Source organism: Phallusia mammillata, chromosome 3 (genome assembly GCF_965637545.1).
Source record: "Phallusia mammillata chromosome 3, kaPhaMamm4.hap1.1, whole genome shotgun sequence".
In the NCBI taxonomy this organism is placed as follows: Eukaryota; Metazoa; Chordata; class Ascidiacea; order Phlebobranchia; family Ascidiidae; genus Phallusia; species Phallusia mammillata.
Window position 1 is genome coordinate 17,111,994 of NC_137254.1, and position 23,677 is coordinate 17,135,670.

Consider the following 23,677-nt stretch of genomic DNA (forward strand, 5'->3'; position numbering starts at 1 on the left):
TGTTGCACAGCATGTAGCGGAAGTGTTTAACCTCTTTATAACTGGATGTAAGTGTTGGTATTTCCGTTCTCATGCAAGTCATAAGATATTTTGAGTCATTTGGTTATTCTAGAATGTTCTGCACAAACAAAAGGTGTTCGTTTATCATTACGCATACTTCCTCTTGTTTATATTGTCGTTTCCGTTTCAAGTTTAAAGTAGAACACAGCCGCTCGTACTTGAGAAGAAGCATAGCAGCTCGGTTCGAGGGCGCTATGACTTTATAAATTGCACCTTTGCCATAAAATGAATTCTATAACTTAAAGGAAAAAAGGTTTCACGCAATAGCCAATATTTTGCTCTACTATATATATAGCTTATTTTCGACTTGGTCGGCCGGGTAATTCTGGGTCTATTCTGAGTCTATTCTTAGACTATTTTTAGTCTTCTAGGAGGCTATTTTTAAGTCTTCTATTAGTCTATTTCTTCTATTTTTCTCCCTTTGGGGATGTGGAATCTGATTTCATCGTTCGCCTTTGAAACGTTTACTCAAGAATACAAAGAAAGAAGAGACATATGTGTGGCTGTTAATCAGTCAGCTGTTATTGAGATGCAAAGATCAGACTTACCAAACAATTTGCAATGAACATCATAGTTTACACTGTAGCCGCCTTTAACAAGTCGCCATCGAGGCAGGTGCGTGCTACACTAGCTTCACGAGTATCTAGAGCAGTGGTTCCCAAACTTTTTCATATTTTTTTCAAAACGGTCCCTTTGTCATTATTTCGAGGGCTCGCGGTCCTTAAAGGGATTATTGCACAGATTATAGAAAAACTATTTTTAGATAGTGAATATATTATATGTTTAAATTTTTAAAGTAACTTCATCCAAAGCGTTTTGGATTTTCCAAAAATAATATATTAAACGCAAGCAAACCTGCGAAACCCCAAAACACTTGCTAAATCATTGAAGCGTGCGATGACGTAGTAACCATGGTAAAAAGACGCGCGTTTTTGTTTACAATTTTAAGCAGATGACAAGTGTACAGATTGAGTTTAGTTTCATTTGCCGTGGCGTACGACAGTGTTTACTATATTAAAAAGCGGAATGAATTCAAAGTTGAAGAAATCAATTCAAAAAAAGACTGGTTATTCGTGTGTGGCGTATGGGTGTAGCAACTCAGTGTATGGAACTTTTCCGAAAAGGTCTTTCCATACTTTTCCTAATAAAGGCAAAGAACCTGTAAGATATAAGCAGTGGGTAGATGCAGTGCGAAGAACACGCCAGGATTGGAGAGGGCCTCCCGCACTAGGCAATTCTCGATTTCGTGCTTGTGTTTTATGCTCGGATCACTTTGAAGAATGTTGTTTTGTGTCAGTCAACTCCGTGCAAAAGGAAATGAAATACAACATAAAAAGTAAATTGTTGGGCACTGCAGTACCAACAAAGTTTTTTAAAAGAAAACACGACTTGCCATCACCAAAAAAACGACCTCGAACATCCATTGAGAAAAGGAGTGTTCAAATTTCAGCCTGTGAAAAAGAGGCAAGTTCAGTAAGTAACGGACTTAAACCTTGCTAAAAATGAGTGACATATTTTAAATAATAAAATATGTGTAGAGCTCAGATAATGAAGAGGAGTATTTATCCCACCGAGGCTTTCAGTTAGTTCTGGGGTTTGTTCAAAGTCGTCACAGGCTAATATAAGAGAAAAGATTCAAAGTTTAGCAAAGCTATTAGAATGTATATGCACACTGGAATACAATGTATTTCCTATTCCACTTTTATGCGACACCAAAAAAGTTACCTTATTCCAGCAATAAAAAATGTATACATGAGAAGTAATTCTGAAATACTACAGCAAATGAAGAATAAGCAACCAATCACAGTCTCTGGAGATGGAAGGGCAGATAGTCCTGGTCACAGTGCCAAGTATGGGGTTTATACTTTAATGGATACCCAAACCAAACAAATTGTATGTGGTGAATTGGTTCAGGTGAGATTTCTCTTTTTGTCAATAGATATTGGAAATAACTTTTAAATAGATATTGGAAATAACTATGATTTTGTAGTCAAATGAAGTAAAAAACAGCAATGCTATGGAGTTAGAAGGTCTGAAAAGGTGTTTGGCTGATATAGAAGAGTTTCAAATTTGTGACATAGTCACTGACAGGCATCCGCAGATTAGAAAGTATTTAAAAGATCATCATCCAAAAATCAAACATTCAGTTGATACATGGCATGTACATAAAGGTATTGTGTATGACATAAAACCTGTTCATGGTGCTTCATGAGTCACAACAGTTTCAAAATTTAGGCTTGAAAAAAAGTTGTCTGCACTAGGCAAACAGAGACAATGTGAAATTGTTGAAATGTGGAAGCCATCATTGCTGCGCCAAGTATACTACTGTGCAACAAGGGGCGAAGGTGACAGTGAAGTTGCAGTAGCTATTTGGCAATCTGTGAAAAATCATATTTGTGACATTCATGTTCATGATAATAGTTTATATCCTGAATGTATGCATGGTCACCTCATGCCAAGGAAATGGTTTCAAAAGGGTTAGTAGCATATTCACATGCATTGGTAATCATAGTAACAATATTTTTGCTATATGCAGACTCCAAACCATATGAAATGCTTTGCACTATATTGTACAATGCCAACACCATCCGTGACATAAAACAGTTGTCACCAACCAGCAATACTTCAGGAAATGAAACATTTCATTCTGTTTTAAATCATTTTTCCCCAAAATTGCTGCACTTTCACTATTTCTCACAATTGGCAAGGTAACTACCAACATATTGTACACGCTGCAAACACAAACCTTCTGCTTATTATATTAGGTTTCAGCTGGCTATACTACATTATAATGAAAACTGCTGTTTGAAACAAAAATGTGGCCAGAATGGAAAGTTATTATATAATATTGCATATCCAAAATACAAAGATGGCAACCATACTCTATGAAAAGTAAAAGAAGAACCTACATATGGTGGGTCAAGGTATACATTTTAATTAATAGTAAATATGCACTAAATTGTTTGTTTATTTTATAGAATACATTAAAACTCTACAGCAATTCACCCTGAACATAATTGAAAGAAAGGTGGTTTTTGAAAAGGAATCCTGTCCTCCACCTTTAAGTTCAAAGAGTGAACGGATTTCAAAAAATGAAGCTATTAAATACCACAAAAGCAGATACAGCCTCACTTGAATGTTAAACAAAGCTCTTCCTTATTGTACATAAAGCCTGTAGTACAAATAAACCAGTTTTTGTCTCGGTCAAGTTTTTATTTTGTCGGATTTTTGTACAAAAAACAAATTGCACCAAATTACCGTAAAGGTGGCTGAAAGCCCTGATAATGACCATCTGGAAATGTGTTTCTAATTTTGTTTACCACACAAGCTGGAAGCACTTTTCGTTGTTTTTTGCCACACCACCCATGCAACCATTGGACATAGTTTCTATATGCAGTGTGCCTGTATTTTCTGCAAAAATCATTTAATTCTATCATTTCTAAAGATATACTAAGATCAACTACTCACGCATTTTGAGAAAATTTGTTGAAAAGTAGTGATCCATACTGCTGTTTATACCCATTATACGACTTCTCTAAGACCCAAACATTTAAACAAACAGATTCAAATCCTGGGTGGTCCAGTATGCATTTAATGTGGTGCTCCTGCAAGTTGTCTGTTAGTTCTTTAATTTTTTCTTCAACAATTTGATCCTCCAGGCAACACTTACACTCCAAATTTGTTGACATGATGCAGCAATTGCTGCAACAACACCTGAAACGAATACTGCTATCAAACATAAACAAGTAGTGTAGTGCACAACCAAGCACTTGGACCATACCAATTGCAGTTCGACAATCGCTCATCATCAGTTGTTGTAGTATTTTCAAAAATATCGTCTGCCAGTGGCTCAACACAAAAAGGGTCCAAATGGCATTCTGATTCTTAAAACAGTTTTAAGATTTGCGCACACAATCTACAATGATTTGGTACAATATTGGATATTGCATTAAACACGTTTTTAAAATAAAAATAGTTATAAGGTACATATTTCATATAGGCCTAGTTTGACATACCTTCCGGAAACACACTTGAATTGTTACTTGACTGCGAATCAGATGACTCCATTTAAGCTACCACTAAAGTAATTTTAAAATTAAAGTGCAACTGCAAACAACTCTTTTTTTAACCTTTAATGTTGTCATAAACATTTAAGAAAGAAAAAACAACGGTATATGTATTCACGGATATCGCGGGACAGAACTTTGCATACTCGCTGAGTTGCAGGCGAAATGGCTTCCATAGTTACTACGTCATTATACGCTTGGGTGATTTTTCGACTTTTTATTTGCAATCGGATGTGTTTTGGTTATTTACACGCGATACACACAATTTGTTGCAAATTGAAATTAAATTTATTCAATAATACATTTAGTACTACTGAAAAACAGATTGCGTTGGAATGACTGCAGAATCCCTTTAAGCATAAATTTAGATTTCATACAAACGAAAGTTGATTGCAGGATTTTAGCCAGTTATGCAAAATTGCGCAATCATCCAAAGGCAGTATGTGACATCACAAACAGGACAAAAAAAACATTACGATTGTGCGCGAACAATTGCATTTTTTGATAGTTGTCATTAAATAAAGGCCATTGTTTAGCAATGGAGACAGTCAATTCTCAATTCTACTTTAATTTAAACTTATTTAGTGGCACAAACTGACGCCAAATAAGATTATAGAATTACTTCAACCGCTTCGCGGTCCCCCCAATATTGCCTCACGGACCCCTAAAGGACCGCGGACCCCAGTTTGGGAACCGCTAATCTAGAGGTATTGCTTATACAACATATGATTTTTGACTCAATGAAAGTCCAATCTAGCAAGCCAAGCCACAATTTTTGAGCTTTTTCTCTTGGAAAATAAATTCCTCACCAAAAATACCACCCATCACGTCATCGGAAAAACAAACAATGACATTCTGGCGGAACAAGCGTGACGCGCAGTTTTCGCCGAACGAGCATAGCAAACAAACCTCGCGATAATCGCAACAGGCACGAAGCATGATCCAACCCACAATATATATATAAAAAAAACTTTCACGCACGAATGAGCCAGGTCGTGAAAAACCGGCCTTTTGGCGTTATTTAGTATTGTTGAATGACAGCAAAAGTAATTTGTCAATGTATTTAATTTAGACATAGTTAGCAGGAGAACATATACCTTATTTTCTTGGGATCAACAAAAGCATTTAAGATCTAAATCATTAAGATTGGTGCATATCCGTTTAAAATATTGTTTATTAACACTCAACACCGCAACCTAGTAAATCTCCTCTACAACACAGAGCATTTTCTGAACACTAACAGAACATCAATTATAAACGCACAAACGGTTTATGCTATTATTGGCACACACGGTAAAATGAAGCTCGACATAAACGAAACTATTTCTTTTTGTCACATCCACGTTTACTACCTCTTTAGAGTATAAATGTTATGATCGATACAGAAAGCGAATGCCGAATTAAGATTGTGTCCTAACACAAAGAGTTTGCCTGTCATTATCAACAACAAAATTAGCACCATTTGCATTTAGGAATTACTGTCAAAATCGCTCGCGATATGAACTTGTAACAACACCAACGAACCTCCTCTATTCCTGCCTGCAAAACATGCTAAAAAACAATTTCTTCGCTAAACATCCCATTCCTCGCTGTGAATGTCAAACTGGGCCGTGGTGCAGCAAAAGTAAAGTGTGCATTGAACCGTAACCGAAAGAAAAAAAGGAGTCGTACTTTTCTGAGTGCGTAGACCTTACTGGTTCATTAAGCATCTAACACTGCACAGGCAAAATTCTTTTGGAGTGTGATATGGCCAGGTAGTTGATGGGTAGAATTAAATTAAAACGAATAAAAATTTGAACCGGTTTAAAAACCGCAAACCGGTTCGGACCGAATAATTTGCCCAAACCGGAACAAAACCCGAACCCGAAAATATACATTTTTAAAAACCTGAACCGAACCCGAACCCTTAAAAACAAAACCAAGTGAACCCGAACCGAACCTGAACCGATATGACAAGCGGTTCGACTCCCTTGAACAGCTAAACTCAGATTACCGTTTTTTATGTATTGTTTATATGTATATAGTGCTGATGGAAGGCTTATTTTTAAAATTTAAATATTATTATTGTTTTATTATTGCTAAAGTTTGTCATATGTATCATCCATGACGAGCTTTCGAGGATAGATAATCCAACAAATCTCATAGATTTGGCTAATGGCTTGTTTTATTTTCTATTCATTGTGTTACAGCGAGAAATTACTTGTATGTGCTTTCTTTCCCTGTTTCTAGTTCAGGTCAGTAATCTGACTTCAATGACTCTGACGTAACAAGGCGCTTGCCATGATTGGTTAGAAATCTCCAAACGTAACAATGCGTGTGATGTCATTAGTGTCGCAATCTTGTGCTGACCACGTTTTACAGTTTCTTTCTGTGCTGTGAGCAGGCTTTTTAGTAGTTGCAGTTGTGGTGGATCTAATGTAGTTTTTTGTAGATATTTATGTGCTAACAATATAGTGTATTATGTGCAGCTATAAAAACATGAAAGCTAAAGTTATTAAAATGCTGAAACGTCTTAGTTCGTCAAAGTGCCTGTAATTCAGTCCTGGACTCCTAACAAGTTGGTACGTAATTGAATGTGTAAATTGTGCTAGTTAAATGTCGTGATAATATTTGTGTATGAGTTAAGAGGTGTTGACTTTCTTAATGTAACATATTCTTGTGTAAGTTTATCGGCCATATTGAATGTGTGTATTGTTGCCGATTGTGACACGTTTCTGTTCGTTTAACAGAGAACCAATGCTGTTGTGCAACCAAGGAGAAATTTGTACCATCAGGCAGACAGTGTTGCGTTCAAGGCAAATTAGGAAACCCCCTAGTGCGGCGGTCGGTGCAGATCCAGGCTGCACAGATTTTTGAATAAATTACGGCCGCTACATTAAAGTTCTCAACTTTGGGACATACGACGACCTGAAGTTTGATTGAAGACGTTTCATGAATAATTACAACATGGTTGTGACAAAGGCAACGCTGAAAGCTATTGTGGACAAACTCAATTCTCTCTACCTAGAAGCGGAAGAATTGATGGTCAGCAACCAGAATGTTAAAGTGCTGAAGGAGAAGCAGGAGCAAGTCTCTTTAACTTTCCAAGAGTACGTCGAAAACCACTTTGATTACGTCAGTGCTTTGAAACGTAATAATGCCAAGTCTAAGGCTAAGGAGGAGCTTAGCAGCTTACGCAAGGGCAAAGAAGAGTTCGAAAATCGTATCGACGAGTGGCTGTCTGGCATTGAAGAGAATCACGACGATAATGTTACCGTGAAGTCTAAGCGAAGTCACAATTCGCATGCGTCAAGGCCAGCTACTGTGCGATCATCGATTGCCAGTGCCCGTTCAAGTACGAAACGCACCGAAGCTGTCGTAAAGAAAGAACTGGCTGTACTGAAGAAAAAACAGCTCCAGGAAAAACAACGAGCGAAGTTGCAAGTCGAAGAAGCAGAACGTCGCAGGCGTGCCGAATTAGAAGAGGCAGAACGTCGCAGGCGTGAGGAGACGTACAAGCTGCAGCGGTCGAGGCTGATATCTGGGAGCGTCGGTCGTTCAATGGAATGCGCGACGTGCTGAATCTGGATGACGTTTCTACGACATCGGTACCTTGTCGAATCGAGGAACATGTGAAGGAAACGCCGAAATCACCGTTGCGGCAAGAATTGAAATCGAAGACTGCTTTGGAAACGCCAGCTACGCAAGAACCGTTACCGGTCGACAGTGCATTAGATGTGTCTAGTGGTGACGCACCGAATATGGTTAGTGGTGAGCACAAACCACAGGTCAGTGATTTAATGCACGTTGCTTCACTATTGAAAGATGGCCTCGATTTGCCCAAGCCCGAGTTGCTGCATTTTGATGGCAACCCGTTACATTACACGCGTTTTATGACAACGTTTGATGAATGCATTGCTAGCCGTGTGCAGAGTGACAAGTCCAAACTAAACTATCTTATTCAGTATTGTTCTGGTGAAGCCGAATAAATGAAATTGTTTTGTTCATGCATGGACGATGATGGCTACCGCAAGGCTCGCAAAGTTTTGCATGACCATTATGGTCGTCCGTTTATTATAGCCAGGTCCTATGTTCAACGTCTGACCCAGGGTCCGTATTTAAAAGCTGATGACAGCGAAGGGCTGCAGGAGCTTGCACGTCACTTGGATGAATGTCATGTCACTTTGTCTCATTTGGGTTATTTTGCCGATATAAATAACTTTGAACATCTCCTAAGTATTGCTAGACGTTTGCCACTAAACATGCAACACAGGTGGAAACGACATGCTGGCGAGATCGAGCTGCGTGGAAGCGAACCGCAGTTTTCGCATTTGGTGGAGTTCGTACAGAATGAAGCTCTGATAGCCAAGACTCTGTTTGGAAGAATGATGACGTCTAAGAAGGACAGCGGACCACCGAAACCGGTCAGGCCACCGCCAAGGATGATCAGAGCCTCGTCACATGCTGCTTCCGTGTCAACAGGTTACGACGGAAGGCAAGCATCTACAAGCAAGCCGTCAGGTGACGAGTGTCCAATTTGTAATGTGCCTCACGCTTTAGCGCAATGTAAAGTGTTCAAAGGAAAGCAGCTCGGCGACTGCGGATAGTGCGAAGAGCTAGGCTCTGTGACAACTGTTTTGCTAAAGGTCACATCGCTAGGAATTGTTCATTGCAGAGTTCGTGTTCACTAGAAGGATGTCGACGTAAACATCACATGCTATTACCTCATGATTTACCTGAACCAGAGTCGGACAACCTTTCACAGCGAAGAGAGCAAAGGCCAAGTCCAGCAAGGAATGGAAGTCCATCAAAGACCGTGGTAACCTCAACTTCGTGTGCAGCCAAGTCGTCCGTACCTCAGGTTGGCAAAAACGTGTATATGAATATTGTCCCAGTAAGGGTCAGTGGCAAAAACGGAAAGGAGGTTGAAACCTACGCCTTTCTGGATTCCGGTTCAAACTCGACGATGGGCTCGAGACGACTGCTAGATATGCTTAACCTGACAGGTGACAGGATTGAATTTACGCTTTCGACAATTAATGGGAAAACACAGAACGACAACGGTTCTGTCGTTAGTCTATCTGCGAGGCCGCTAGATGGCGCAGGAGTTGTTGACTTGCCACATGTGATTATGGTGGATAATTTACCTGTTGTTCCAAATAGGTGCGAGAAAAAATGGTTGCATCTCCGTGACATTAAATTCACGACGCCATTAAACGATGAAGTGCTACTGCTGATCGGACTGGATGTGCCTGAAGCATTTTGGATCGAGGATGAGAGGAGAGGGCGACGTGGAGAGCCGAGCGCGGTTAAGACAGTTCTCGGTTGGTCTCTGTTCGGTACTGCTTCGTCTCGCTCTGGTAGATGCAGTGTACAACACGTCCAGGTGAATCATGTTAACTTGTCTAATGAGTTGTTGCATCAACAAGTAAAGAAGATGTGGGAAACTGAGTTTAAAGATTCCAGTCTAGGTTCCAGTGTCGGTATGTCAAAGGAGGACAAATACGCGATGAAACTAATGAACGACTCTGTGAAACTAGAAGATAACCATTACTGTTTGCGATTGCCGTGGCGTGCAGGATCGCCCAATCTGCCAAACAACCGCACACAGGCTGTGCAAAGGCTGAGCTACCTAAAGCGTCGTTTGAATAACGACAGTCACTTGTGTCAGAAGTACAAGGAGACGATTAACGGCTATCTGAAGAATGGATACGCGCAGCGTCTCAAAGCGGATGATCGAAAGGAAGAGAAGAGGTCAATTTGGTATTTGCCACATCACCCGGTTCTGCACCCGCAGAAGCCAGGGAAGGTCAGAGTAGTGTTTGACTGCGCAGCAAAATTTCGGGACACGTCCTTGAACAAGCAGCTGTTGCAAGGTCCCGATCTAATGAATAGCCTGGTTGGCGTTCTTTTACGATTCCGGCAAGAGGCTATTGCCATTGTTGCAGACGTCGAGGCAATGTTCCACCAAGTGAGAGTGGATCCTAGGGATATTGACTGTCTGCGATTCGTGTGGTGGCCAGACGGAGACATGTTGAGGGAGCCAGTAGATTTCCAAATGCTGGTCCATTTGTTTGGAGCGACGTCGTCTCCGTGTTGTGCAAGTTTTAGTTTGCGGCGTACCGCAGACGACAATTGTCATGCATTTTCAGAAGAGACCGTTGCTACAGTGCGACGCAATTTTTACGTGGACGACTGTTTAAAGTCTGTCGCTACTTTACAGGAAGCCAAGCAGTTGGTGCAGGAGATCCGCGCGCTTTTACGGCGTGGAGGTTTTCACTTGAGGAAGTGGTTAAGCAACGACGAAAGAGTCTTAGATGACGTACCTAAGAGCGACTCAGCGAAGTCTTTATTCTCTTTGAAATTGACACCGGTCAAGTGGAACGTGTTCTTGGGGTGAGCTGGAATTATCGTACCGATACGTTTCAATTTGATGTCAAGGTAAAGGAAAAGCCGATCACCAGACGAGGCATATTGTCTGTAGTGAGTTCTCTTTTTGATCCTTTGGGATTTGTTGCTCCAGTTGTCTTGCAGGCGCGAAAGTTGCTGCAAGAGTTGTGCAGACAGGGTGTTGGATGGGACGAGGAAGTACCAGAAGATATTGCCACAGCGTGGCGCCGTTGGATTTCCGAGTTGCCGGAACTTTCCTCTGTTCAAATACCCAGATGTTTGAAGGCAAGCCAATTGGGAAGAATCAAGGTATGCGAGTTGCACCATTTTGCCGATGCATCGTCGCACGGTTACGGAACCGTGTCATACCTTAGGGTTGAAGATGTAAATAGACGTGTGTGCTGCACCCTTTTATTGGCTAAAGCTAGACTAGCCCCACTGAAAGTCGTTTCTATTCCGCGACTTGAGCTGACAGCAGCTACACTTGCTGTAAAAATGGACCAGGTTCTCAAAAAGGAGTTGGACCTGAAGATTGAAAAATCAACTTTCTGGACAGATTCTACGTCTGTACTGCGATGCATCAACAACACGACTAAGCGTTTTCCTGTCTTTGTGGCAAATCGGCTGACGAAGATAGATGAAGGGTCTGATGCTTCGCAGTGGAAACATGTTCCAACAGCGCTCAATCCGACTGACGACGCGTCGCGGGGTTTGAGAGTTGCTGCGTTGGTGAAATGCGAGAGATGGTTTGCTGGACCATCGTTTTTGTGCAAGCCAGAGGATCAATGGCCTACGAGTCCTTTGATTCCAGACGTTCTACCCGAGGAGTTTGTGCTCAAAGAGCGAAAGGAAGTCACAGTTCATCTTGTTTCTCCGAAATTCGACTGCATAAATCGGTTGATCAATCGATACTCGTCATGGAAAAGACTGAAGAAGGCTGTGGCATGGCTGCTACGGTTTGTCGAGTTTATTCGAACGAAAAAGAAGTTGCAAGTTACCGATCCGATAAGTGTTGCGGAACTGCAAAAGGCAGAGCTTGCAGTGATCAAGTACGTTCAGCAGCAGGAGTTTACTGAAGAAATTCGTGCACTTTCACAGCGCGATCATAAGTATGCTGTGAACAAGCGTGTATCGAGGAAATCTGGAAGGACTTTGCAGAGGCTGAATCCCATTTTGGTTGATGGTGTTTTACGTGTTGGAGGTCGCTTGCATCGTGCACCGGTGGCATATGACTTGAAGCATCCGGTGATTCTGCCCAACAAACACCACGTGACAAATCTGATTATCGAGGATCATCACAATACCGTTCAGCATTCTGGCATGGGTCTTACATGGACATCGCTACGACAAAAGTACTGGGTTGTTCGTGGTGGAGTTGCAGTAAGGCGTGTGTTGGGACAATGCATATTTTGTCGTCGACGCAATGCACCCATCGGTAAACAGATGATGGCAAACTCCACCACGAACAACAGATGATGGCGAGGTTCATTGGTCGCCGAGGAAAACCGAAGAAGATCTTCAGCGACAACAGGACCAACTTTATTGGAGCTAATCGCGTTTTGCGCGACTCGTTAAAGGCTTGGAATCAAGCGCAGATTTATGATTGTCTCAGGCAGCGTGACATTGAATGGGCTTTCAATCCGCCTACTGCAAGTCACATGGGTGGAGTTTGGGAGCGGCTCATTCGGTCTGTGCGGAAAATACTGAGTGCTCTCATGTGTGAACAAACGCCAAATGATGAAACTCTCACCACCTTTATGGTTGAAGTGGAAGCGATACTTAATTCTCGACCACTCACTCCAGTTACTATGGATACAGAAAGTGACGAACCTTTAACGCCAAATCATCTGGTGTTGCTGGGGCATTGTGATACACTGCCGCCAGGGGTTTTCGATAAGAAGGACAACTACGTTAGACGTCGTTGGCGCCAGGTGCAATACCTAGCCAACCAATTCTGGTCTAGATGGGTCAACGAGTACCTGCCGACTTTACAAGTTCGGCAAAAATGGACTGTTCCAGAGCGCAATCTGGCGCATGATGATCTTGTTCTTCTCACGGACAACTCCGTCCCGCGAGGCAGATGGCTGACGGGGAGAGTCGTGGATACCTACCCTGCAGAGGATGGATCGGTACGCACCGTACTGGTCAAAACCAAAAATGGGACTTTGAAAAGGCCAATTGCTAAATTGTGCCTGATTCGCAAGGCGGGCGAAAACTAGCGTCGCGTAGTATTTGATTGTACATAGTGAATGTGTTTTGTTATGTGCTCGCTGTGGTGTTGTGTTTTATTGGATGTGACGAACGGATTCGCACATCGGGGCCGGGAATGTTACAGCGAGAAATTACTTGTATGTGCTTTCTTTCCCTGTTTCTAGTTCACGTCAGTAATCTGACATGACGTAACAAGGCGCTTGCCATGATTGGTTAGAAATCTCCAAACGTAACAATGCGTGTGATGTCATTAGTGTCGCAATCTTGTGCTGACCACGTTTTACAGTTTCTTTCTGTGCTATGAGCAGGCTTTTTAGTAGTTGCAGTTGTGGTGGATCTAATGTAGTTTTTTGTAGATATTTATGTGCTAACAATATAGTGTATTATGTGCAGCTATAAAAACATGAAAGCTAAAGTTATTAAAATGCTGAAACGTCTTAGTTCGTCAAAGTGCCTGTAATTCAGTCCTGGACTCCTAACAAGTTGGTACGTAATTGAATGTGTAAATTGTGTTAGTTAAATGTCGTGATAATATTTGTGTATGAGTTAAGAGGTGTTGACTTTCTTAATGTAACATATTCTTGTGTAAGTTTATCGGCCATATTGAATGTGTGTATTGTTGCCGATTGTGACACGTTTCTGTTCGTTTAACAGAGAACCAATGCTGTTGTGCAACCAAGGAGAAATTTGTACCATCAGGCAGACAGTGTTGCGTTCAAGACAAATTAGGAAACCCCCTAGTGCGGCGGTCGGTGCAGATCCAGGCTGCACAGATTTTTGAATAAATTACGGCCGCTACACATTGGACTGCACTGCCTGTACAGCACTGTGTTGCAATTTTGCTCACAGAACCCAAAAATCTTTCGGTGTGCAAATACCATACCATGGTCCCAACTGCACTTGTCCTTCAATGTTTGAACGTGCTGGTCACAAGTTTGGTCGGTGTGGGAAGAAACCACAATGCTTACTGATGTCCAGTGCTGGATTAACCATTAGGCAAAGTAGGCACCCCAAAAATCCAGGCCACACGATCTTTGTGGCTATGATTTGGCAACACTGATCATTCTATTTTTTTAGTTGGCAACCCTGATTTTCGAGCCACTTATGTGCCTACAGGACAGCAGGCCCTTAATCCGGCACTGCTGATGTCTACGGTAAATTTCGTCCGATGCATTTGATAAAAAAATGTCAAAACAATTGCACTTTAAGTGTTCTAGTTTAAATTTTTTTTACTGTTTAAATACTAACATCGTTTCTCATGACGTTAGTTGCAATTAAGACATAGATGAATGGCTGGGGTTAGCTCTGAAGGATCGATGCAGACCAGTAACCATGGCACACTAATATACAAATATGCCGCCGATCTGCATCGATGCTTCAGGGGTGATCACAGCTATTCGCCTATGACTATGACTTACTTGGTTACTGGTCGATCCGGCGATCCCCTACTACGAAGCAGACATGTGCAGCGACCCCTACTACGAAGCAGACATGTGTTCAACTTTCGGCGGCTCTCCAAGGAGTCTGTGTAGCTCGGTGGGTAGACCGCGAGTCCTGGAAAGACTCCTGTCGTGTGTCTGAAATGCTTGGTGACCGGCTGATTCGGCATTACGCCTTTAACAGGCCTGGGGTACTATGATTGTTATTGCAGCAACCACAGGCAAAAGGAATGAAGCTTTGTTAATCTAAAAACGTTTACTCTAAAACCGAAAAGATCATCAGTATAGTAACTAAAAGGTCTCTTTTTTTCGTTACGTTATTTTGTAAAAAGTTCACAAATCAACACAAAACCAACACAAATCTGTAAATACGTTTAAATATTTTGTCTGCAGCCATATGCGTTTCTGCCCAGGTCAACTTAAATCGTTTAAAAATCTAAACGTATTTACGATTTCTGAGCAAAACAAAAGCACTGATAGTTAGAGATTTAGGGTTGTAAACTTTTTGTTGTGTTAAGGGTACCAAATAACATAATGCATCAATAACACAGCAACTCCAGCAAGAATTAATTCACCGCAACGTGTACATCCAGTTCTATTGATTTAAGTTAGTTTTATATCAGCGTTATTTTACCCAGTTTACCGTATGTTTTGTAGACAATCGGACCAGTCAGTATTCAATTGAATCTAAATTTTAACCGGAGAAGGGCGGTATGTGCAAGACAAACTGGCTAAATTTCAAAAGTTAGTTGTTTACTAATTTATACTTCTAGCGTGCTGCTACACATATTATCCTCTGGCATGCTACAATTAATAGTAAAAGTTTGTTGCTTTAAAAATTTACAGGCTACAAGTCTATTTTTCTATTAAGCACAAGCCGTTTAATGTGTACCATAAAGCGAACTAACAATTGGAGTCACGTGAACAAAACAGTTTATTCTAAATACAAAGTGAAAAAACGCTGGATAGAATCTTCAGGTTAGCATGCATATTTGAAATAACTATTATTGTGTTTTACGGATATGTTTTAATTTTCAATTTGCCAATGTCCTAATTAAGGAAAGGGGACCTAAGGCAACCCAAAAGTTTATTGACACTTGACTAGGCCGCTAAGCGCAAATGGGACAGGTCAGGATTTTTCTATTCGGTTCATAAACATTGCAAACACGTTCTATATGTCCGAAAATATTACAAACGAGAAAGCTGTTAGATAACGCCTAGAACGGACAACTACACTGAGACCGCGAATAAGGAGTTGTAAATTTTCACGCAAGTAAACAAAGGGCATTTGGGGTAAACATTTACCTGGTATTAGTCAAAACAAGAATACATTTGAGACTATATTTAAAAAGTACAGATCATGCAATTCTGCATGTAGTGGGGGACACTGGTTGTGACAGGTAAAATGAACATATTATCTGCAGACGGAGCCTTGAGAACTTTAGAATATTACAAGGCAAAACAAATGACAATCGTCGTTTGATGCAATATATTGTCGATATGAACGTGCAATTGTTTATCCTAGATGCCCGAAGGTGAAGCAGTACTCGACAACATACCAGGCACACAAATGCAAAAAAGGTAAACAATTGCAAAAAATATATCAATGGTGACACGCTAATAAGACTTATTTTAAACCTCACGAAAATACTATCTTGATTATCGTTTTTTAATCGTAACAATTTGCTACCAAGTGTTGATTCTTACTGCTCTTTTGTTTCAGAAAACATACCTTTGTACACAAAATGAGATTCGTTTATTGCGCCTCTGTCCGGAAGTACCATCGTTTGCAAAGGTTAGTAATATGTTGAATGTATAACAATTTTTCTATGAGATACCTCACTCTTTAATTATAATCTGCCAAAGTTAGTTGTTTAATCAAGCATGTGCTTTTTAATTCTTGTCAATCCAATTCAAACTCTAACATACTGTCGCTTGGAATCTATGTTTTAGATATTTTAGATTCCGATCCTTGCAGCGCATTTGTTTTTGTTTGTATTTTTAGACGGACCACACAGAGTACAATACAACGGCAAGTACGTAGCGAGAGCGCTCAAACTTGCGTAGGTTTTGTTTTATTTTATCTGTCGGATTACAGCTGATTTTGGGCGCTCATGATTCGAAGAATGAAGCGAGCAATCGCCTACTGACCGTTAGCATAGTGTAAATAGGCACAAACTTAAACAATAACAGTCGATGTTTGATCTATTTTTTTTGGTTATTATGACTGTTACGTCATTTTATGATATAACACGGTATATAAGTCAAAGGAACATTTGAAATAAGCAACAAGAACTTGGTCACACAAATATCCACAAACGCCATAAACACTCGGAACCCTCATCTCTTTTATATTCGGATATGTAGTAAAGCGCATTTGTCCAGTCAGCATCTCTAGGTGAATGGTCTTTTGTTTTTAGATCAACGTCTTTCAAAACGCGATTTCGTAGTATTTGGATTGTACGCAATGTTTTATGATTCGCAAGAACTGCTAACTAAAGTCGAATTATCGGTGCCAACTCAAGTGTAACTGAGAATGTAGTGATTACGTCATAATTTGTGCAAACCTTGCAATAGTTATTTACCAAATTAGCTGGTTTTACTTGCTAAAATGCTCGAGTTGATAATATTCCCTGTTACAGTTAAAGTAGGAGATTGTTCGACCTTGCTATCTGGTGTTTACCCGCTTTAATCGCATGTTTTGGTATTGTGCGGTAAATTTGGCGCTGTTTAGTGTGTGAGAAAATGTGCAAGCGCCAACGGCAGAAGCATAGTTGTACAGTTTAATGTCACGTGTTATGAATTTATAAAACGTACCGCTGATGTAATGGCTCATAGCAGTTTTAGTCCTACCGCAGTTAACTCTTTGGCTTACTGTTCAATTATTTGCATTGAAGTAATAAACAAACGAACTGAAGTGCAAGACACGTGTGTGGAGTTCCCAGGACTCGGTCCTGACAAGCCCAGGAGCTTGGGAGATTAAGGACGGTGGTATACCTCTTTAATTTGTAGTGACACGGTTATACCTTTGAGACTCATCAACGAACATTAACATAAACATTCGATCACTACAAAAGTTGGTGCCGCTTGAGTGAGGAGAACTTACAAAAATTTGCTGTTTAACGAGTGATAACTTAAGAAAAGCTCTACTGATGTCAGAAGTTTACGACAAGCGACCGAAAGAATTGCAGAAATCTGTATTTTATGTGTTGTCATCAACGATGAACATTTTTGTTTCTCACCGTTCGGATCATGTTTCTATTTCATCGTACGATCAGTTACACCACAGTACGATGTCTTTTCTTAAACGGGGTGAGCAAATATTGAAGTTCTATTCTTGGCTGATTTGTTATTTGTATGCATTTTTTTAACAAAAGTAGGCCTAAATGTTTTTACAACCCATGTTACGTTATATGCGCACAAAGAATTTTGTACCGGTCTTTCTAGACCTCATGCGCCTGACTTCAAGAAACACATAATTTAACCATAAAAACAATCAAATTGTGTAGGTACTGTCCACTAGCCTAGCCATAGGAGTATATTGTTTATGCCACCGTGCTACTACATCGCATGTTCCGCCAAATAGGCGTTTATTGTTCTTCTTATTCCTGCATGATACGCCAACTGGGCGGTCTTTATTACTTTTCTGATGATTACATTACTACGCCAACTAGGCGGTGATTACTTTCTTATTATTGCATTACTACGCCAACTATAGGCGCGTTTCTGTTTATTACAAAAGAACGAACAATCGAAGCTTGTCGCAGCTTCCGAGCATGGCTCGATACACGTACGTACTTTTTATTATTTCCCCACGAGGAATGAATGCTATGCGAATGATTACTTGTATCAATATACTCCTGAGTACCATCTCAAATGTAAGGTTTAGTCACGACATCGGCTAGCTTGGGGGCAAACCTACATTAAATCACAACTTGATTTCATGTTCTACTTTATCAAACGTATTTTTTTGTACAATTTTGTCGAGTTTAGTCAGCCAAGACTACCGCTTTAATTGCGAAATTTATTGCCTGCCCAATAATTGTAACAGATAACAATGAAATCGATTTTCAGGCGATAAATGTGCTGCTCAAAACTGCAATTTTGCCATGCATAATTGTTGTATTTGTTTGTATAAATTGTTGTGTTTGCTTGCATGCAAAAAAAAAAAATTGCTTGTAGAACTTAATGTATCATTGTTATTTCGGTGTACTGCTTGTTTTATTCTTGTTTCAGAAGCGAAAGAACTTTCCACTACTATTGTGATCAAGAACAAAGAACATCCAAATTCACCATACTGACAGACACAGAATTTCAGCGATTCAGATGTCTGAGGACTGGAGACAATCAAACTCCAGAAACACAAAAAAACGTTACGCTCGAAATGCGATAATCAATTTTGATAATTGGTGTGGTGTTAATTGAATGTTGTTTGTTTTTGAATGTATACGCTCATGTTGTTTCAAATGTCTACTGCTGAAATTATTAAATCTGTGCTGTTACGTGTTTTTTTTTGTTGTGAAGTTGATCCAGAAATTTTCAGAAATCAACAAATTGTCAATTGCGTCCCTTTTACATTGTAAATATTCTGTGTGTCATTTTAATGTCCATAAAACGCAATGACCATATATTGCCCATTGCCTAAAAACATGGCGTGGGGTATTTTGTAGCGATTACGTCATAATTTGTGCAAACCTTGCAATAGTTATTTACCAAATTAGCTGGTTTTACTTGCTAAAATGCTCGAGTTGATAATATTCCCTGTTACAGTTAAAGTAGGAGGTTGTTCGACCTTGCTATCTGGTGTTTACCCGCTTTAATCGTATGTTTTGGTATTGTGCGGTAAATTTGGCGCTGTTTAGTGTGTGAGAAAATGTGCAAGCGCCAACGGCAGAAGCATAGTTGTACAGTTTAATGTCACGTGTTATGAATTTATAAAACGTACCGCTGATGTAATGGCTCATAGCAGTTTTAGTCCTACCGCAGTTAACTCTTTGGCTTACTGTTCAATTATTTGCATTGAAGTAATAAACAAACGAACTGAAGTGCAAGACACGTGTGTGGAGTTCCCAGGACTCGGTGCTGACAAGCCCAGGAGCTTGGGAGATTAAGGACGGTGGTATACCTCTTTAATTTGTAGTGACACGGTTATACCTTTGAGACTCATCAACGAACATTAACATAAACATTCGATCACTACAAGAACTTCTTCTCTCGAGTAAATGTTTTTCTCTCTCCTTTTTCAAATATTGCTCTCTCGTTTTCAGTATATATGAACTGTAAGAGTTGGAGTTAAAACTCCACTGTGCATTTCTCGTTTACGTAGTAGTTAGCTGAATTTCGTGTCTCTTTGCTAAATTTCTGATCCGGTCTTTTGGTAAATATAATTCTAACCATATAAAATGCAGTGGCGTTGTACTTTACTTCAGGATAGGCAACTGAGAAAAATAAGACTCATCACAGCGGTAAAATAGAACTCACGAGCGACCTATTTTAATACGTAGCAATACTCACTTGACAATCCCGATTAGCTCACACTCTAATCGAATAAATTCTTAGGTAATAGGTCGCAACAATGACTATATTGCCCGACGCATAACACGGTCGTTTGCAAATTTTGCCGTGAGAGGCTGATGATCCGTTTGCGGAGTAAACTCTGACCTGTACAAGTGTATCTTGTTTTTCTTAACTGCCCATACAGTTGCAAGGCATTCACTTTCGATTGTAGAATATGCCTCTTCAGCTTTGTTCAATTTTTTGCTGGCGTAGCTTACCGGAAAAAAACTTTCCATTCCGCTCCTGTATAAGGTCGCATCCCATTCCGTGTTTGTGGGCAAAAGCGAAAGGTTTTCGCACGTCAGCAAGCTGCAGTATTGGTTTGTTTGCTTCAACTTGCGGAACGCTTCTTTTTGTTTCGGTTCCCACAAGACTTCTTTTGGCTGCCCTTTCTTCGTGAGGTTGGTCAGCGAGGGGTAGAGCAGCGTAGTTCCGAATAAAATCCCGTATCTTCTCGACGTGTGTTAGTCTGGAAATCAATCAAGTCGAAAAAATGCATCCATTCTTTGCCTTGTTTGCTGTAGGAAATTTTGATGACTCTTTGGAATATGTCTCCTTTGGGGTAAGTGAATGCTGCTCTCGTATATTGTCCAGTTTAAATTATCACATGATTTTGTCTCTGTAGCCACATGGTTTTCGTCCACCAACTGATTCGATCTTTTAGTACAAAGAAATTCACACTAGCAACAATTTCGTTTTACATTGTGAATCACCCCGTAGAAATAGATCAACAACTGCCACCTTCTGTGATATGTTTTACATATTTAACACTCAGGTACATTGAAATTGTCTTTAATGATTGTCACCGGGTACTTGTTTGTTATTTATTTGAACGGGGGTTAAATGGACATGAGACGTGTGTTGAAAATACAGATATTATTTTAATTTACAATCAAGTTCGTCAACCATATAATCATCCGATGTTGAGCGTAATACATAAAATGATGTATTCGATTCCAAACTTGACCAATAAACCTATTTTACGCATGTTTTTTTGATTAACTTGTCTTTTATACATAGATTTGGAAATCATCATGAAACCCCAAGCTAGAATTGATAATACATATAGGATATCACACTTTTATGGAGTGAAAATATATACACCGTTGTCCAACACTCTACTTGGTTACACAATGATTACCAGGTATGCTGTTGATTTAAACGCTTGACACTAAGTAAAATAAATATTCATGTTAGTTCTATGTTTAGGAAACCCGTAAATACATTAGGATTTTTTGTATTTTAAAAGTATCTAACTACAGCGTGGATTCTATACTTAGATTTATTTAAGACAATTCTACTGATTTGTTATTTAGGGTCCGAATTGCTCCTATGATGACGTACTCTCAGTACCAGTTCAATTGTCCGTCGGAAACGATTCTATGGTAAACTCGATGCTGCCACCAAGTGTAAAACCTCTACCGACCGGTGTTCAATTTCGTGCTTTTACGGAAGACATGGAAGCGTCTACGCAATGTGTCCTGCTGCTTTTACGGAAGACATGGAAGCGTGTACGCAATGTGTCCTGCTGTTAAGTTAGTGCAGCTGTCATACTGTTTTATTACGAAAATTAGACAGTATTCATGTAATCAAACCAAAGCTGATTACGTCCTCATTTAAAGCTTTGTACCCCAGTAATATGTAAAGAAGATTTTTATTCAAACAAAATTATTCCAGACTGTGATACCTGATCTATTCAATATTTAATACATTACTGTATTAAAAAGCCGCCAATTGTTTAGAGTGAACGATTGGAGCGAGTATGTGTGTATTGGAGGATTGAACACTCCAGTTATTATGCTAAAGTTATTATGATTGAACAGTTATGGGGACACTATTCATAAGCTTAATACCACTGATGAAGGCATGAGCATTTGCCTTAACGTTTAAAATATAAAGCATGTCGCTATTGGCCCGTTATTTTCACCATTAAATTGTTCATGTTAAAAACTGATCATTTAGGTATGATTTACAATTCATGCTCATGTGTCTCGTAGTGGCTTAGAAATAGTTTTACCTCATATTTTTGTTTATCTTTGAAAATAAGTTTGTTGTCCAATTTAAGCTAACAAACGCATGGATCTTAATTCGATGGTTTTAGTCAAATCTTTCACTGTAAAATGCGTTATATAGTCGTACATACGTTGGTGTAGTCATTTCACGATAATATAAACAGTTAAACCGCAAGAATATTTTTTTCATCTGGGATGTGAAGAATGAACAGTTTCATAAAAAAATACTTCAATTAGTTAACGCAACCAGTAAGCTCTGTTACAACAGATTGTAACATATTGAAATGAATGTGGTTTTGCCAACTATAACAAAACAATGAGATGCCATAGAGGATTTTTTAAGTACAATATTGTCGGACTGCCAGACACAGTTAAGGATAGGTAAATAAAAAACAGCTTTTAGTCAAAACTAAACAAATAAATAGGTGGTATTACTACCTGAATGGATTCGTGCCAATATTGTCAGGGTAATTTATGTTCCATGCTTACAAATGTATAACGTTGTTGGAACCAGTCATGTCAAGTTGGGACCTGGCTAATCACCCGTGTTGGGGAGAGGGTGGGGTTCAACAGGAAAAGAAACCACTCCAAGAAAAACTGTTAGATAGTTTCAGGTGCCGGAAGTAAGCGGTGCAATGAATAAATCACGTGACTGTGGGATGCGGGTAAGAGAAGTACAGGAAGTGTAAGCAAAAGGGTACTAACAAATAGTACCTGAAACCGTAGATGGTTACAGGTATATGACATTATCTTGGATTTCGTACATTAGGTATGGGACAATAAGACAGATTTTGCGTCGATTGGCCGGTTATATTTTCATTAAACATCTTACACATTTTTGTTGTCCTTAACCTGATTTGCATGGATCAAGTTTGTTTTGGCATCTGGACACTCACCAACATTGCACTTGAGTGGTAAAATGTGTTTTATGTTTCAAATAGATGACTTTTCATGGCACGCCAACTAATTTTCGTGTTTCAATGAAGTACTACAAACCTGTTTTAAAGGGAATAATAAGAAAATTGGCATGCGTCGCTTAAGGTTGCTGTCTCCTGCGTTAGCTGAATTGCCAAAAAGTAAGCGTGTTGTACGCTTTTCGCAATGTCGACTTTATCAACATCGATTCTCTTTTCAATCACGCGAGTGACCACAGGAAAAGTTGAAGCATCTAATAAGTTCATGTAATTAAATGATATATCTCTGCGAACCGTTGCTCACCCATAAGACAACTCGGAGAACTTCATTAAAACTAGTGCGTAGATCTGGATCCAAAACAACTTAAATCTCGCAAAAGAAATAATATAGCAACCCAGCGGCTGTGCTTAGACAATTTAAATCCCGTTATCGACTGTATAATATATTTTTAAGATCAATATATTGGACAACGCCATATTGCAATGCTAACGAGATGTCAAGAGAGAAGGAAGGCGACCTAATATGGTATCGAATCAAACAAATTTCTTCACCTTTTCACATTTTGTCCTCTAGTTGGATCTGTGGAGCGGATGTGATGTAGAGAGGAACAGGGGCGCTGTTCAAACGCGTCACAAAATGACGTCATGAAATACCAAATTCATTTCCTGTCGCTAACATGGTGAGACTACGTTAAAGCTTGCAGTTAATATGTTTACGCAACGTAATTCCACCGGTAGGCCTCTGTTGCAATCCAACGCATGTTTGTGCGCGGCAACACCGCGTTACACATTGCAAAAAATTGGACCCACTTGCCGAAATTACGGGGAGGCGGAACAATACAGATAAAAAAGATTTAGTTGGGACGTCACCTTACGTCGCAAATTACTATAATGTTTAACATTTATTTTTCTCAGTACTACCTATTATAAAAACGCTTTGTTTTCACGCAACAAAGCGCACATACTTCTGCCCAAGCTATTACAAAATCGTTTCATACGTTTTAAAGTCGCTTGTTTCGTTTACACCGTGTCGCTTATTTAACCCAGTG

The 23,677-nt window shown here is 39.8% G+C and overlaps 5 protein-coding genes and 1 long non-coding RNA gene across 7 annotated transcripts; all 6 read left to right on the top strand.

The window, feature by feature from the left end:
• Positions 1-1,812: 1,812 nt before the first annotated feature.
• Positions 1,813-2,815, top strand: LOC145219734 (uncharacterized). Its single transcript, XM_080087055.1, has 4 exons — positions 1,813-1,974; positions 2,051-2,231; positions 2,322-2,537; positions 2,597-2,815. Exons 1-4 carry the CDS (start codon positions 1,813-1,815, stop codon positions 2,770-2,772), a joined length of 735 nt encoding a protein of 244 aa, XP_079943181.1. The 3' UTR covers positions 2,773-2,815.
• Positions 2,816-6,314: 3,499 nt separating this feature from the next.
• Positions 6,315-7,688, top strand: LOC145219735 (uncharacterized). Its single transcript, XM_080087056.1, has 2 exons — positions 6,315-6,688; positions 6,857-7,688. Exon 2 carries the CDS (start codon positions 7,059-7,061, stop codon positions 7,686-7,688), a length of 630 nt encoding a protein of 209 aa, XP_079943182.1. The 5' UTR covers positions 6,315-6,688; positions 6,857-7,058.
• Positions 7,689-8,820: 1,132 nt separating this feature from the next.
• LOC145219736 (uncharacterized) lies at positions 8,821-10,506 on the top strand. The gene has a single exon (XM_080087057.1). It carries the CDS (start codon positions 8,821-8,823, stop codon positions 10,504-10,506), a length of 1,686 nt encoding a protein of 561 aa, XP_079943183.1.
• On the top strand, positions 10,478-11,972 carry LOC145219737 (uncharacterized). The gene is made up of 2 exons (XM_080087058.1): positions 10,478-10,805; positions 11,053-11,972. Exons 1-2 carry the CDS (start codon positions 10,682-10,684, stop codon positions 11,970-11,972), a joined length of 1,044 nt encoding a protein of 347 aa, XP_079943184.1. The 5' UTR covers positions 10,478-10,681.
• LOC145219739 (uncharacterized) lies at positions 11,972-13,498 on the top strand. The gene is made up of 2 exons (XM_080087059.1): positions 11,972-13,193; positions 13,362-13,498. The coding sequence occupies exon 1, from the start codon at positions 11,972-11,974 to the stop codon at positions 12,713-12,715; it is 744 nt and encodes a 247-aa protein (XP_079943185.1). The 3' UTR covers positions 12,716-13,193; positions 13,362-13,498.
• Positions 13,499-14,638: 1,140 nt separating this feature from the next.
• LOC145217544 (uncharacterized) lies at positions 14,639-16,673 on the top strand. Of its 2 annotated transcripts, XR_013857428.1 has the most exons (4): positions 14,639-14,890; positions 15,672-15,727; positions 15,870-15,941; positions 16,152-16,673. It is a non-coding gene; the product is annotated as an uncharacterized LOC145217544 (long non-coding RNA). The 2 variants fall into 2 exon arrangements; XR_013857429.1 differs by lacking the exon at positions 14,639-14,890 and having other exon boundaries at positions 15,589-15,727.
• Positions 16,674-23,677: the final 7,004 nt, after the last annotated feature.

Coding starts and splice junctions, on each gene's coding strand:
- LOC145219734 (XM_080087055.1), top strand. CDS start 1,813: ATGAGAAGTAATTCTGAAATACTACAGCAAATGAAGAATAAGCAACCA. Junction 2,232..2,321: donor TACATGGCATGTACATAAAG/GTATTGTGTATG, acceptor TGTCTGCACTAG/GCAAACAGAGACAATGTGAA. Junction 2,538..2,596: donor AAGGAAATGGTTTCAAAAGG/GTTAGTAGCATA, acceptor TGCTATATGCAG/ACTCCAAACCATATGAAATG.
- LOC145219735 (XM_080087056.1), top strand. CDS start 7,059: ATGAATAATTACAACATGGTTGTGACAAAGGCAACGCTGAAAGCTATT.
- LOC145219736 (XM_080087057.1), top strand. CDS start 8,821: ATGCTATTACCTCATGATTTACCTGAACCAGAGTCGGACAACCTTTCA.
- LOC145219737 (XM_080087058.1), top strand. CDS start 10,682: ATGGGACGAGGAAGTACCAGAAGATATTGCCACAGCGTGGCGCCGTTG. Junction 10,806..11,052: donor GCCAATTGGGAAGAATCAAG/GTATGCGAGTTG, acceptor CTTTCTGGACAG/ATTCTACGTCTGTACTGCGA.
- LOC145219739 (XM_080087059.1), top strand. CDS start 11,972: ATGGCGAGGTTCATTGGTCGCCGAGGAAAACCGAAGAAGATCTTCAGC.